This window comes from Centrocercus urophasianus, unplaced genomic scaffold (genome assembly GCF_019232065.1).
Source record: "Centrocercus urophasianus isolate 14NV4802_14NV808 unplaced genomic scaffold, USGS_Curo_1.0 seq_545, whole genome shotgun sequence".
In the NCBI taxonomy this organism is placed as follows: Eukaryota; Metazoa; Chordata; class Aves; order Galliformes; family Phasianidae; genus Centrocercus; species Centrocercus urophasianus.
The window spans coordinates 51,310-67,242 of NW_024885139.1; the positions used below are offsets into that span (position 1 = coordinate 51,310).

The 15,933-nt window shown below is 55.9% G+C and overlaps 1 protein-coding gene across 3 annotated transcripts; it reads left to right on the forward strand.

Moving 5' to 3' along the window:
* The first annotated feature begins 6,986 nt into the window (after positions 1-6,986).
* P2RY6 (pyrimidinergic receptor P2Y6) lies at positions 6,987-14,179 on the forward strand. 3 transcript variants are annotated; one of them, XM_042835773.1, is made up of 2 exons: positions 6,987-7,056; positions 12,049-14,179. In XM_042835773.1, the coding sequence occupies exon 2, from the start codon at positions 12,081-12,083 to the stop codon at positions 13,059-13,061; it is 981 nt and encodes a 326-aa protein (XP_042691707.1). In that variant the 5' UTR covers positions 6,987-7,056; positions 12,049-12,080; the 3' UTR covers positions 13,062-14,179. The 3 variants fall into 3 exon arrangements, with proteins under 3 accessions (XP_042691707.1, XP_042691706.1, XP_042691705.1); XM_042835772.1 differs by having other exon boundaries at positions 7,024-7,097; XM_042835771.1 differs by lacking the exon at positions 6,987-7,056 and adding an exon at positions 9,852-9,946.
* The last annotated feature ends 1,754 nt before the right edge of the window (positions 14,180-15,933 follow it).

Consider the following 15,933-nt stretch of genomic DNA (forward strand, 5'->3'; position numbering starts at 1 on the left):
CCTCCAAAATCTGAGTCCATCCTGCCCATCGGCACAGAACACCCATGAATTCGTGTCAGTGTCAGGATTGTGCCCCCAAATCTCTATGGTGTTATTTCAGGCTCTGATTGTGCGCTCTGCTATTTCTGCAAACACTCTGAGCCTGACCCAACATCTACAGCACATCACAGAGCTGTAGAGTCCAGGCCATCCGGATTCACCTCCTCCAAGCCCACCACAAGCTGTAGCCCACCCCCACCCATCTGCGCAGGGAAGCCTCTGAGTCCTCATCCATGGAGCATTGACACAGGATGCCCAGGGAGTGGGGGAGTCAACATGTGGTGGAGTTCCAGACGTGGGGATGTGGCACTGAGGGAGTTGGCATGGTGGGATGGGATGTGGTTTGGTTTGAGGGTCTTACATGCCTTTTCTGACCTATGATTCTATTATTCCAGTGGCAGATGACCACCACGGGACAATTCCAGGGACAATTCTGGCCGTTCTTCCACGCACTCAACCAAAAACCAATTGGGACTGAGCACAGCATCAGAGACTCATCAAAAAAGAGGGAGCAGCAGCGATGCCCAATGCAGACAGCTGATGGCTGGGACCCCCCAGGACTGTATTCCCCTTGTTTTAGTTTCACCTCCGTGTTTGTACAAAGCGTCTGGGCACCAGCGCTGCGCCCGGGGTTGTTTAGAAGGTGCTGCCAAGAGCTGGTGCTGTTCCGAGCTCTGCTGAGCAGGGAATGCATCCCTCCAAAATCTGAGTCCATCCTGCCCATCGGCACAGAACACCCATGAATTCGTGTCAGTGTCAGGATTGTGCCCCCAAATCTCCCAGTAAAATCATAGAATCACAGAATGGCCTGGGTTGCAAAGGAGCACAGCGCTCATCCAGCTCCAAGCCCTGCTGTGTGCAGGTCGCCAACCAGCAGCCCAGGCTGCCCAGAGCCACATCCAGCCTGGCCTTGAATGCCTGCAGGGATGGGGCATCCACAGCCTCCTTGGGCAACCTGCCCCAATGTGTGTGGTCCATTTGCTCTCAATTTGAGCAGAAACCTGTTCTGTGTGCACCCCTGGAGGTGACGGAAGGGGAAAACTCATTCCCAACTTCTTCCTCATTTCTCTCATTCCACCCCTTTCTAGAAAATCCCAGTTGCTCCTTTAGGAGAAAGAGGCAAATTCGAGGAATTGAAGAGTCCCCCCTTGGGATTTGGCTTCCTGTTTTGCTTCGTGTAGCCAAGCATGGCAGTGTTTTCCATAAAGCAGAAGTGAAAGAGAGAAGTGAAGGGCACGTGGGCTGCCCCATGCAGAACGCGCCGTCGGCGATGCTCTGTTCTGGCTCCCAAAATAAAACCAACATCCGCTTCGGTTCCCTTGGTGGTTGCTGGGCTCCTCCACTGCATGCTTTGCCAAGGCGTCCCTTAGGATCCGAGACTGAGTCAACAGTGCAGATCGCTTTTAATTGGGGGAAAAAAAAAATATATCAGTGAAGGGATTAGCGTCCATCCACTAATTGCACGGGCTGAAAATGGCCTGAAAATTGCGTCCATCTGGATGGGGAAGTTGAACCGTGGTTCTGAGTCCGTGGTGAACTCATCGCATGCAACATCCACGGTCAGTATTTTGAGCGTTAAAAGTAGAGTGCAGCTTCTGTGGGGATGTGGGGAATGGCTCTGCTTTGGGATCCCAGGGAGGGATGCAGGGCCGGGAGCATCACTGAGCCATCTACTGGGAGCTGGGTGGTCCTGTCTGTCAGGGATGCAGGAGAGAGGAGTCCTTGCCAAACGCCCTGGCAAAGAGAAACACAGAGTATTAAATTTTTTACTGTGTAAATTCATTGCTCTCGGCCTGTTGCGTTTTAAACCTTTCTGTTGCGAATATTCCTCTGGAATTTGGGCATCTTAGCTGCATGGGTTGACCATGGGAGTCAGGGGCTCCTGTCCCTTTCTCATTGTCAGAGATGGGATTGGTGAACACTAATTAGGCCGTGGCTTGGCAAACGAGCTCAGCCCATCTGCCTGCCCCTACACTAAGCCCAGTAGACCCAGACACTGGGTGACCACAAGGTGTTCCTCCAGCTGGGACATGTCTGGTTGATGGTGATGGGCCGTGGTCACAGAACCCATTGCGGTGGGCCATAAATGAAATTACCTGTTCCCAACCTTAAAATAGCTAGTTGTTCCCCAGAAACATGCACAGAGAGGAACAGTGCTTCTTCTGCATGGTGGCTTCCCACCTCCATCAACACTTCCAACCTTTGACCCCGCATGGAATCGTTGCCTGAAGAGAACTCTCCAGCTGAGACCTGCCTGTGGCCTAATGGCCAAAGCAAACAAGCCATCGAGGAAACAGCCACAAGCAGAGGGGAAGTTATTTTAAATCCTTCCCGGATGGGAAATAGCAGCAGTACCTGCAGGTCGTGTGTGCTTTGACCTCCTGCCCCCTCCCTGGGGACACCAGAACCCAGGTGGCTCCAAAATGAATTCCAACCATGGAAAACTCCACCAAAGGACCCCACGTACCCCGGGTGCTGGGGTTTGTTGGCTGCAGAGGTTCACACATCCACGTGTTGATAACATCTCCACCCCCAAGTGTGAAAACCAGAGGCACCGATGCCCGATCAGCTCCTTTAGGACTTCTGGACAAATGGAAGAGAGGAGAGGAAGTGACCCTGTGTCTCCAAGGCATGTCCTGGTGTGCTTGCTCAAGGAAAGGAAGCCAGCAGAGATGCAGTCATTAATCACCCCCGCGCTCAGCTCTCCCTTCCTCCTCCCCCATTGATATCCGCAGCGCTGGAGGAAGACAGGCTGGAGAGGAAAAAGGGCTGAAGCACACTTCTTGAGAAATGCTGAGGCATAGTGGTGTCACGTACTTGTAGGTCAGGTCCCACTTGGAGCCAAGGTTTTTTTTTGTCTGAATTCCCAGCAAAGGCGTGATTTCCTGGCTGAACGGTGCTGAAGGCTGCAGCAGGAGCCCATCTTTCCAGTGAGGAATGGGGACCGGAGCCCCAAAAACAGGACACATCTGGCAGTGGGGTTGGAGGTTTGGCTGAGCGCTGTGGGAAGGTTTTCTTCTGCTTGGTCCTGGGCAGCAGTCCGACCACAGTGAGGGTTGGTTCAGCAATGGGACACTGTCAGAGTGGGGTTCAAGAGAGGCCAGGGGATGGGGCCGTGAGCACTGATGGAGCTGTGGGTCTCTGTGCTTTGCAAGGAGTGGGACCTCCCTTTAGGGGCCCTTCTGTCTCCAAACACCCTCTGGTTCTACGATTCTATGATTCAAGGGGTGAGACCGTCTCCACCAAGCCACCTTCTCTGCCAAAAAATGGCATCTGGGACTTCACGCTGCCCAACTGCAGGCTGCTCTCGCTGTGGTAGCAGGTGTCTGTGTGTCTGCAAGGGAAAATTGCTGGAAAATGGTTAAAACAGAGAGAAAGAAGAAATCAAACTTCATTAGCAAGCAGGAGCAGGTCTGCCACCTGGCAGGCTGGCGGTGTCAGGAGAAGGACACAAGGAATTGGCGTCATTTCCACTTGAAACAGCTTCTAGGAATTAGATTTCTCACGCAAGTTGTCTGCAGTTGGGTGAGCGGGGAGGGGGGGAACCAGAGGGGGAGCAGCTGGATGGGGTGGCAGAGCTGGATGGAGGCACAGGTGGAGTGGGACACAGGGATGAGGGCACAGCTGGATGCACATAGCCGGATGGGGGCATGGGTGGATGGGGACAGCTGGACGGCAGCACAGCTGGATTCGGACACAAAAGGATGGGGGAACAGTTGGATTCAGGCACAGGAAGATGGGAAAACAGCTGGAAGGCAATGCGTCTGGATGGGAGGGCAGCTGGGTGGGGGCACAGCTGGGGGGAGGCACAGCTGGATGGGGGACAGCCACGGAGGCACAGATGGAGGAGAACACAGATGGATTCCGACACAGCTGGATTGGGGCACAGCTGGATGGGGCACTGATTGGTGGGGTACAGCTGGGTGCAGGCAGTTTGTGACACAGCTGGACGGTTCACAACTGGATGGGTGCACAGCTGAATGAGGGCACGGTTTGATAGGGTCACAGCTGGATGGGGCACAGCTGGATGGGGGCAGCTCAACTGCAAAACAGTGGGATGGGGCTGCTATCTGGATGGGTGCACAGCTGGATGAGTGCACAGCCAGCTGCTGTGGGGAGGACGCAGCGTGGAGGGGACACCCAAGGAGAGGCAACCCAAGGAGACTTCTCCTGCCCACAGCAGCTCTCCTGGATGCACGAGCACCCAAAGCCAGGCAAGAAAAGCAGCTGGCAGCGACGCTGTTTGCCTGCAAGCATTGTAAATGCAATTACTGGCAGCACGCAGATGGAGGGCAGGAACCAGGCAGCCAGAAGGTCTCGTGAGGCCAAGCCCAGCCACTGCACCAGGCCTTTGTGCCAAAGATTAATTCAATTGGTTAGCAACAAGCAAAGATGAGCCCAACAGCGCAGCTGTTTGCTTTCCCCAATTTCTCCTCCCAGAGAGCTTCCCCTCCCTTCTGCCTGCATGAAAAGAGAGTGCTCACACTCCCGTTTCTCTCCTTACAGCCCCAAAATGTGGGGGGGGTGAGGGGTGGAGGAAGAGCGTTGTCCCTTTGCCAAGGGGACGTGCAGTGCTCTCCAAATCCGTCCCGTCTGCCCATGTGCTGGTAGTCACAAAATGACATCTCCAGGAGGAAATTTCTTCTCATGACCCAAAACGCAGCCAGAAGCTTTGCATAACTTGTTGACTCTCTTCCAAATTAGCCAGGAACCCTCTGGTTTTGCGAGAAGAATTAGAAGAAATCCTTGCAGGCGCGTGCTCTGCCAATAGCTCACCTGACCGAGCAGCTGAAATCGGGGCGAAAAAAACAGCGTTCAGTTCTGAAAACAGCAGATTTTTTTGTCTCTCTTTTATCCCAGGTGCCACAGGGCCGGGTTGGATGGGGCAGAGGGGTGAGGTTGGTGAGCAGCCAGGAGCAGCTGCTTCTCAGTGTTTGTCTCTCCTCACCCTATTTACGGTGTCCCCGCCGCCAGGCTCACCTTGGGCCCCTGCAAGGACACCGGCGAGGCGGTGACACCAGCGCTTCCCCAGCTCACATTCAGCTCCGTAGCCAGAGGTGGGACACGTGCTGCCACCAGCAGCTCATCACAGCGGTGAGTTGTGTCCCTTCTCATCCCCATCTCCCCCATCTCCCCGCGGCGGCACGAGGGGAAAGCCCTGCTTTTCTGCAGAATGCTGCCAGGCGTGTTTGCACAAGGCGTGTTTGCTGCTCCACTCCGCAGGCAGACACTTTTTCTCCCCCCAATTTCCTGCTCCCCGCAGCAGCTGGGAGTTTCACCGGGGCACTGAGCCATCTCCCCACCCCATCCCCACCTGCCTGGGCAGCCCCAGGACTGGGGTGATGGATCCAGCCCGGATGTGGCTTCGCATCTCCACCGTTTCCCCTGCCAGAAGTGATCTCCCTGCAGCGCTGCAGTGCCAGGATCGATGAGAGCCTGCCTTGTCCGTGCCCATACAGGCGCCAGTGGGATGCAGGCACCTCGCCCTGTCTCCCCATCCCCTACCCCACAGCCAGGCCCACACCCCAAACCCTTCATCACAATGAGGCGATGCTGGGGAGCACCCAGCGTTGCGCTCCATCATCACTTCCCCCCATAAAAGCAGGACCCCGTAAGAAGGAGGAAAACATAATAATTTCAGAGGGCCAAGAAGAGCGAGCGCAGGATCCCATGGAAAGGAAGGGCTGAGCCTAGCATCCCAAGCAAGATTTGTATCCTCAGGCTCTTTCTGGATCGGTTCTTTCATACCTACGCCGTCCCCTGGGCTCCTTTCCTTATTGCATTTTAATGGCCCTGCTCAGGAAGTGCAGCAGCTCTATGGGTTGGTTAATGAGTAGCGAAGGCACCAACCCCTCTGCCCTGCCTGCAGCTGGAGCAATCCAGATGTTGGCTGGTGCAATCCAGCTGTGAGCAGAGGCAGAAACTTCCCCATCCTCTTCCCCATCCTGAAAACCCTGGTTTGGGGAGTGGAGGGGGGGGGAATTGGCAGCATCCCAATGCCCCATTCAATCCAGATATTTGCAAGGTGGGAATGATGACCCCTTCTCCAGCTGTGCCACTCCATCCAGCTGTGCCTCTCCATCCAGCTGTGCCTCTCCATCCAGCTGTGAAACGCCATCCAGCTGTGCCCCAGCTCCATATTTGCCCCCTCTCCAGTTCTAAAAACCCTTCCCAGCTGGGCCAATGCCATCTGCTGTGACATCTCCATCCAGCTGTGCCACCCACATCCAGATGTGCTCTTGCCCAGCTGTGCCCCCACCCAGATGTTCTTCCTTATCCTGCTCTACCCCACCCAGCTATGAGTTTCATCCAGCTGTTCCCCTACCCAGATGATCCCCCTCAGTTATGCCCCCCAGCTGTGTCCCCTCCAGCTCTGCCATCCTAACCCAGCTGTGCCCCCCAGTCCTACTCTCTCCATCCATCTGTGCTGCCACCCAGCTGTGCCCCCTCCAATTTTGCCCTCCCAGTCCAGCTGTGCCCTCCCGATCCCACTCTACCCTCCTCCAGCCATCCCAGAGAACCCAGCTGTGCCATCCCACCCCCTCCGCACACCCATCCAGCTGCACCATCCCAATCAGTTGTGCCATCCCGGTCCAGCTGTGCCCCCTCCATCGTTGCCACCCCAATCCCACTACGTGCCACCCAGATTCATCCCCTATCGTACCGTACCCCCATCCAGACGTGTCCCCCTCCAGCTGTGCCCTCCCCATCCAGCTGTGCCATCCCAATCCAAATGCACCACCCCCTTCCCCGTGTCCTCATCCAGCTGTGCCCTCCCCATCCAGCTGTTCCATTCTATTCCTTATGTGCCACCCCATTCCTTGCCTCCCCACCCAGCCGTGCGCTCCCCATCCAGCTGTGCCCCCTCCCCACTCTCCACCCCCTCCCCACCCCACAGGTGCCCGGGCCGGGCGGGGCGGAGGGGGGCGGCCCCCAGGGCGGATCGGGGCGGGCGGAAAGCGGAGGGGCGGCCCCAGATTGCGATCGCTGCTTCGTTCCCGGCGCATCCCCGCTCCGGTAAGCGTGGAACCGAACCGAGCCGAACCGAGCCGGGCAAGGTGAGGCCGGGATGAGGCAGGTAGAACCGGGAGGGGTCGGGTTAAACAACAGGATCGGATCCGGTCTAAACCGGGGTAGGATCCAAGCAGACTGTGTCACACGGACCCGGGTAGGATGGGGCTGAACGGGGCGGGATGGGATCGGGGTGCGGATCGAGCCGTGGGGTGACATTGAGCAAACACCCTGCCCCATTGGGGTCGTGCCTATGGTGGGTTGGAGTCCTGGGCAGCCCAAGTGAGGGAGTTGAGGTTAAGGAGTGGGCTCAAGGCTCCTCGGGGGACTTGGTGGGGATCCCACGTCCATGAGGTGGCACAGCCCAGAGCTGCCCATCACATCTGTCGCCTATAGGGAGTGAGTCGGGGCTCCCCAGCTGTGCCCTACACCCTAAGCTGGGAGCTGGAGGTGTTTTCCTAATGGGATCTGGCTGTGTGGGGACATTGGTGACAGTGAGGGCAACACGTATATGTATTTACATACATGCAGGGATGTAGGTATACGTGAACAGAGGGGTGTGTGCACACAGATGTGTGTCCAGGAGCTTAAATTTCTGGGTGTCTATGCATAAAGATGCCTTGCTCAGGAAAGGTGTAGACCAGTATAGGTGTGCACAGAGATACATTCCAGTGTATAGGCACAGAGATCCATACAGTTGTGCATGGAGATGTGTTTGCAGAGATAGGCACAGAGGTTTGCGTGTGTTTGGAGATGCATTTTCATCTATAGGTAAAGAGTAACTTATATACATTGCATGCGTGTGGGTCCATGTGCTTACAGAGCCACGTCTGTGTTTGTTTGGATTTGTAGAGAGGTATATCCATGTGCAAAGGGGTGCATACATGCAAGGAGGTATAGATCTGCTTGTATACATATGCTTGTCTGTGAATGTTTACGCACATGGGTGAACAGATGGGTCCAGATGTGGGATTGTGGGTCTCTGGTGCATACGTGAGTCTGTGAGTAAATAACTCAGGGTTTGCACAAACCCCTCCGTGGCTGGAGGCTGCCAGCTGAGCCCTGGCAGCTCAGTGCAGGAGTGCCCCTTATCCCCTTTGCCACCATCCCGCTGCATGGAGGAAAGCACCTCCGTGGCGTCCCAAAAGGTGACGTGGGGACGGGTTGTTTTGCAGAGCAGGCAGGCAGCCCCGAGCTACGTGTTTTCCCCTTCTCACATCTCTCCAACCTGCTTTGCTTAATCCCTGCCCCCGCAGTGCCGGTTTGCTGGGTTTCGTGCGAGCGCATTTCGTGCATGGGAGGAACTTTGTGCCCGTGAGCCCATGGACTGGGTTCGTTTTATTGCTGGGGCACAAAACCGTACAGGAGATGCACATAGAGTGACAGAGGCTGCACTCCACTATGCTGCACGTCCCATATCACCCTCCTCGATGCCCCTCGTCTCCAGGCTTTGATAAATGGAGGTTTCCCCATCTTACCCGTGGAGGGCTGCAGATCTGCTGAGCTGCAGATTTCACTTCCACCGTGGTGCAGAACCAGAAACCATCCCAACAGCCTCCAACTTCTCCTTCCTATCTTTCCCTTATCTCCTCCCATGCAGTGATAAATCCCACGGCACCCTGCACAGCTCAACGTAGGGCAGCCCTTTCCCCACTTGAAGCCCTAATTTCCCCATGGGTTTTACCCTGTGCCCATCACTGTGACATCAAGGACCACTGATGTCCTTGTGACCAATTTTTTGGCTGCTTTTTTTAAGGACAGGAGTGTTCCATCACCGGCCATGCTCATAACCTTGAGCATGTAGCCCTGCGCCCCACAAGGGACATTTTTTTCTTGGGAATTCTTCCTGGAGATCTAACAGCCATTTCCATGGATCAACACAGGAAAAACAAACCCCAAACCAATGTTCCATCCTCCCATTGACCCACTGACCATTGTCCCACCACCCCATCAGTCTATTAATCCGTTGATCCACTGGCCCACTGACCTATTGGCCCATTATTCCATTGGTCCATCACCCCATCAGGCCATTGACCCATTGACCCATTGTCCAATTGTCCCATTGACCCATTGATCCATTATCCCATTGTCCCATTGAACCATTGATCCATTATCCCATTGTCCCATTGAACCATTGACCGTTATCCCATTGTCCCATCACCCCATCAGGCCACTGACCCATTGTCCCATTGTCCCATTGTCCCACTGACCTGTTGACCCATTTTCCTATTGACTCGTTGGCCCACTGGACTGTGCCATCAGCCTGGAGCATGGATAAGGGCTGTGCCAATGTGTTTCACTTGGATCTGTGGCCTATTTTTGCAAAAGCAACGAGTTGCTTGAAAGGAGCAAGAGGGAACATCTGATTCTTCTATCTGATTCGTCTGCACGAGGCAAATTTAGAACACGAAACACGCTCAGCTGCAGCAGTGTCCTCATGCCAAGCTTGGACAAAGCTCCCTGCTCTGGAAGGGAGGTGAAAGAATGCAGTAATTGCATTAGGATGGAGAAATATGCGCATATTCAGTGCTGTAACTATTTCTTTTAGCAGCCTTGCAGGTGGCCCGGGGCACCCATGGGTGCTTGAGTCGTGGTGTCACTGCTGTCACATTCCCAGATCCCTTTCTGGGCTGATCCCTGTGGCACATTCTCAGATATCACTTGGTGCCTGTATTTTGCTTTTTGGGGTCTGGGGGACGCTGTGCCCACCCTGGCATGCAGTGCCACACAGCCACACGCCATGCAGTGCTGTGCCCACGCTGCCACTTGGTTTCTGTTCCGCATTTGGTGCTTGGCTGCCACGTCAGAGTGGAAGGGGAAATGATGCTACAGATGCACCCAGGACCTGGAGCGAGTCCAGGACCCAGTACCCCCAGCACCCTGAGCACCTCAGCAGGTAGGAGATGCTATGGGCTCCCCAAGCCCACCCCCTTCCTTTTGCAGGCCATTTCCCATGGTGGTGATCCCCTGGGTGAGGCCCGACTGGGGATCCCTGGGGAGGGCACAGGCGTGGGTACCCCGGCCCCACGCTCCACACTCTACCCCAACTCTACACCGAGGCTTGGGGCAGGGGTGAGGGCACGGGGGATTCAGCGTGTTTCATCTCTGGGGTGGCTGTTGGAGGTGGCTGGGGCTGGGCAGTGGGTGCCATGGGGCACCGTGGGGTGTAGGGGGGTCAGAGGTGCCAGGTGAGACCTAGGCAAAGTGATGTGGCCAGGGTTGGGCAGGGGGATGGTTGCTGCCTTTTGTTGTGCTTTATTTCCTCCTTTCACTTGTCGGGTTGCAACCCTCTCCCCCAGCAGAGCCAGCTGCGGTTGCACCTTCTGTCCTGGGCACATCTTCCCATCCCCTTTTTTTCCCCATCCCCATTGTTCTTTACTCAGAGAGTGGTGAGGTGCTGGAACAGCTGCCCAGAGAGGCTGTGATGCCCCGTCCATCCCTGGAGGTGTTGGAGGCCAGGTTGGATGGGGCCCTGGGCAGCCTGGGCTGCTGTGAGATGGGGAGGTTGGTGGCCCTGCATTGGTGGGGGGTTGGAGCTTCGTGATCCTTGAGCTCCCTTCCAACCCAAACCATTCAGTGATTCTGTGATTCCCCTACAGAAAGCCTCTCCCCAGTGCCCAGAGCTCAGAGGGATGGGTTCCAAACCAAACCTTCCTCCACCAATCGGCCACCACTCTCAGTTGCTGGATGAAAGCGCCCACAAAACACCTCTGTGTCCCGCTGCAGGAGGCATTGCTTGCTGCTTCCCAACCGGGTGACTCTGCCATGGGACTTTGGCACCCCCTGCAGAGGAGCAGGGACGTGGGCTGAGCTCACTGCATTGCTAATGGCCATGCTGCAATTTCCTCTGCGTCAGCTCTTCCTGCCCAGCAAAGTGCCAGCACGGCAGGGTGGTGATGAAGGCCACTGCAGTGCCCCAAGGGCCATCACCCATCCACCCAACAGACCCCAAATTCCATCATTCGATAGAACAAGAGGGAACAGCTTCCAGTTGTGCCAGAGGAGGGTCAGCTTGGATGCTGGGGAAAACTTATTCTGTCAAGGAGTGGTGATGCAGTGGTACAGTTGCCCAGGGAGTGATGGATGAAAAGCTTAACATGAACCAGCAGTGTGTTCTTGCAGCTCAGAAAACAAATGATATCCTGGGCTCCATCAGCAGAGGGGTGGCCAGCAGGGACAGGGAGGTGATTGTCCCTCTCTGCTCTGCCCTCGTGAGGCCCCATCTGCAGCACTGCATCCAGGGCTGGAGCCCCCAGGACAAGAAAGACAGGGAGCTGTTGGAGAGGGTCCAGAGGAGCCACAAAGATGAGCAGAGGGCTGCAGCACCTCCCTACAAAGACAGGCTGAGGGAGCTGGGCTTGTTGAGCATGGAGAAGAGAAGCTGCGGGGTGACCTCAGTGCAGCCTGCAGTGCCTCAAGGGAGCCTGCAGACAGGAGGGGAGTCAGCTCTGTGAAAGGGGAGATGGCAGCAGGACAAGGGGAAATGGTTTGGAGTTGAGGGAGGGCAGCTGGAGGTTGGATGTTGTTTAGAGAGAGAGTGGTGAGGTGCTGGAACAGCTGCCCAGAGAGGCTGTGATGCCCCGTCCATCCCTGGAGGTGTTCAAGGCCAGGTTGGATGGGGCCCTGGGCAGCCTGGGCTGCTGTGAGATGGAGAGGTTGGTGGCCCTGCATTGGTGGGGGGTTGGAGCTTCATGATCCTTGAGCTCCCTTCCATCCCAAACCATTCTGTGACTCTGTGATCCCTGGGGATGTTCAGAACAGTGGGGGTGTGGCATTAAGGTTGTGGTCAGTGGGAGCAGTGGAGATGGGCTAGGGTTGGGCTTGGGAATCCTAGAGGTCTTTTCCAACCTCAGTGATTCTGTGATTCTGTGATTCTATGATCTGTGTTGCCTTGGGATGGTGGCAGATGAGGCTATGGGGCTGCACATGCCAGTCCAGGTTCATCCTGAGTGCATCATACATGGCCAAGCCACTGACTGCTCCATTTGTCGTTCACAGGCACTTCACCCAGTGAAGAGGGGACCATCAGCATGGCCAACTTCACAGCTGGGAGGAACTCGTGCACCTTCCACGAGGAATTCAAGCAGGTCCTGCTGCCCCTGGTCTACTCAGTGGTGTTCCTACTGGGGCTGCCACTCAACGCCGTTGTCATTGGGCAGATCTGGCTGGCCCGCAAGGCGTTGACCCGCACCACCATCTACATGCTGAACCTGGCCACCGCCGACCTGCTCTACGTCTGCTCCCTCCCTCTCCTCATCTACAACTACACCCAGAAGGATTACTGGCCCTTCGGGGACTTCACCTGCAAATTCGTCCGCTTCCAGTTCTACACCAACCTGCACGGCAGCATCCTCTTCCTCACCTGCATCAGCGTCCAGCGCTACATGGGGATCTGCCACCCCTTGGCCTCGTGGCACAAGAAGAAAGGAAAGAAGCTGACGTGGCTGGTGTGTGCTGCGGTGTGGTTCATCGTCATCGCCCAGTGCCTGCCCACCTTCGTCTTCGCCTCCACCGGCACGCAGAGGAATCGCACTGTCTGCTACGACCTGAGCCCTCCGGACCGCTCCGCATCCTACTTCCCCTATGGCATCACGTTGACCATCACCGGCTTCCTGCTGCCCTTTGCAGCCATCCTGGCCTGCTACTGCAGCATGGCCCGCATCCTGTGCCAGAAAGATGAGCTGATCGGCTTGGCGGTGCACAAGAAGAAGGACAAGGCCGTGCGCATGATCATCATCGTCGTCATCGTCTTCTCCATCAGCTTCTTCCCCTTCCACCTCACCAAGACCATCTACCTGATCGTCCGCTCCTCACCCACCTTGCCCTGCCCGACCCTGCAGGCTTTTGCCATTGCCTACAAGTGCACGCGGCCCTTCGCCAGCATGAACAGCGTCCTCGACCCCATCCTCTTCTACTTCACCCAACGCAAGTTTCGCGAGAGCACCCGCTATCTCCTGGACAAGATGAGCTCCAAGTGGCGGCACGACCACTGCATCACCTATGGCTCCTAGGTGGACGAGGCCACCTCGGTGTCACCGGGGGCTGGGCATGGAGCAATTTGGGTTGAAGCTGCATGGTGAGGAGATGGGGATGCGCCCAGAGAGCTGTGGGTGCCCAATCCCTGGAGCTGTTCGAGACCAGGCTGGATGGGGCTCTGGGCCCTCATGGGTTGGAAATAGATGATCTTAGAGGTCTCTTCCAACCCAAGCCATTCTATCATTCTACCATCTCCAGACTGACTTCCATCCCGTCTCCAGCCCACAGCAGTGTGGAGAGCATCCCAGCACAGAGCCCGCGTGGTGTCTGTTGGCTCTCACCAATTACACAATGCCATCCTGGTTTTAGCTGCTTTGTGCCAAGTTTTGGTGGAGGCTGAGGCACCAACACAGAAAATGTCACTGGTGGGACCAGTGTTCAAAGCTTCTCCTCATCTTATGGGCCTGTACCATCCCTGGGAAGGATTTTTTGGGGGCTGGGAAATGTGGCTCTGTGTTTTTCCCCAGTGAAACTGTGGAGCAGTTCAGGGGTCCCAAATACCAATAGAACTTCCATGTCTCCAGGAGAGGAAAAGTTCAATGTCATGGACATTTCAGTGGTAACTCTAGCATAACCCAAAATGGGACTGGACCAACAAGAGATGTGGGCCCAGTGGTGCAAGAGAGCACCACTAGGAGCTGGGAAGGGGGAATGAGGGGAACTGGGACACCAATGCCAAAATTCCCACCCAGGCGATGGCCACGGGCTGATAGGCACATGCCAGCATCACTGTCCTTGGACTCTCAGCATCCTCTGCCACCCCTGTCTCCCAGGACCCCACATCTGATGTGCATTCTGCAGGGCGACAGTGCTGAGCCAGTGAATCAAAGCACTGTGGTTTGCACAGGACATCATCCAGAGGAGGCTGAGCCATCGCCACCAGGACGCTGGGCACTGTGGATGTACCTCTCACTGCTTTGATGTCTTTAACATCCAGGATGACGTACAGAATAAACCCGCCCTCCTTTTTCCTGTATGTACCCAACAATGTACAGGTGCCATATGTACCCATATATACATCAGCCAAGCAGGGGAAGGTCGTAGCACTGCTCAGATACGCTCCACTCAAAATACACCTCGAATATCCACACCATGTTACGTGTGTGCCTATATGTGTGTCGATCTGTGGGTGCCGCGTACCTCACAGGTGTTGGTGTGCAGCAGTCACATCTAAGTCAATCGAAGCCATTTGCTTTCAATCTCAGCAATTAGCAGCCCTCTAGACTAGATGCTTATGCAAAGCCACCCGGCCAGGCTCCCCAGTTAATCCCAACGCACTGCATCTTGAGCTCTTTGCCAAAGCAAGGGGGAAGAGTTGGGACAGGGTGCGTTTGGTTGGGATGCAGGAGGCAGTGGAGGAGACAGGGGTGGATTTGGGGTGGACGTGAGGTGGACTTGGGTGACTTTGGGAGGCCTTGGGGGGGACTTGGAGTGGCCTTGGAGTGGCCTTGAGGTGGACTTTGGGTGGCCTTGAGGTGGACTTGAGGTGGATTTGAGGTGGATTTGGGGTGGACTTTGATGGACTTGAGGTGGTCTTTGGGTTCCCCTTGCTTGTAGCCAATGAAATCTCTTCCAATGCGTTTTTGGGGTCTCCCATCCCCGCAAGGCCGCGTGATGCATTAATACGGATGCATTAATACGGGTGGTTGGAGGGGACGCAGCTGTCCCCAGGTTTCCCCCAGACGAAGCAGAGGAGGGCGTTGCGCTCACGTTCGGCCACACCACGCGGACCCAGGAGAGGGCGCAACGTCTTCAGGTTTGGAAAGGGCGAAAATAAATTTAAAAAAAAAAAAAAAAATTAAAAAAAAAATCTCCGGATTTCGGAGAGTGCACAAAATCTTTTGGGTTTTGGAGAGGACGTCAGATTTTGGGGTTTGGGGGAATGTGTGCGCAGGGGAGTGGAGGGATGCGGGAAGAGCCCCGAGACCCTGCGCCAAGTGGATGTAGGGCTGACTATGGAAAGTTGGGCAAAACGATGCCAAGGGAAGTCCAAAAAAGGCAAAACTGGACAGATTCTGTATTTCCCCAGGAGCTCAGATGCCCCCAGGATACCTTTGTGGGGTGTGCAAGCAGACAGTAACCTCTGCTCAGTGTCTAGGAGAGGTTTGGGGACTCTGTGATTTGGGGACTCTGTGGGGACGCTGCAGGTTTGGGGCAGGGCCACTCCATACACCACAAAGAGGTCTGGGAGGTGGAAGTGCCAATCCTGTGTGTGTGCTCAGGAGCTCAGCTGATGGGCTTCTGGTCTGCCCAGCCTTGGGGTCTGATGGCTCCTTCTCAGATCCACGGTGTGGATGCGGTGGTGGTGGCGGTGTCACCCTATAATGCCACCAGGCCCGAGGTGATGGGCACAGCAACTCCTGGGGGGATGGGATGGAAGGGGAACACTTGGAGACGTGTCTCCTTCACTTGCAGCCCAAGGAGCAGCTCCTGAAGCACCGAAAGCAGAAGAAACACAAAGCTCTTCCCTAAACCACATCCCAAATGCCAGGGGACAGCGTGGGGACACCCAGCCCCGGGGGCAGAGGGGCAGGAAGAAAGGGAGAGTTGGGACAGAACCCCCCCCCCCCCCGCGGCTCAGGGCTCTACTGGGGGCACTTGGAAAGTTTCCGTGCCCCTGCGACAGAGAGAGCAGAGTCCTTTCCGTGGTGCCACAGCAGAGCAAATCGAGGTTATCCCATTCATTTTCGTTTCCTCCGCGATAAACCCTTGGGAGATGGAGATCAGTGCCTGCAAGCACGGAGCGCTGGCAGCGTTTGGAGGCTTGAAAAGCCACGAGAACATCGTTAAGCAGAGCAGAGCGCTGCCAGGGCTCGTGGAAAGTCGGGGATGGGGCAATGCAGGAGG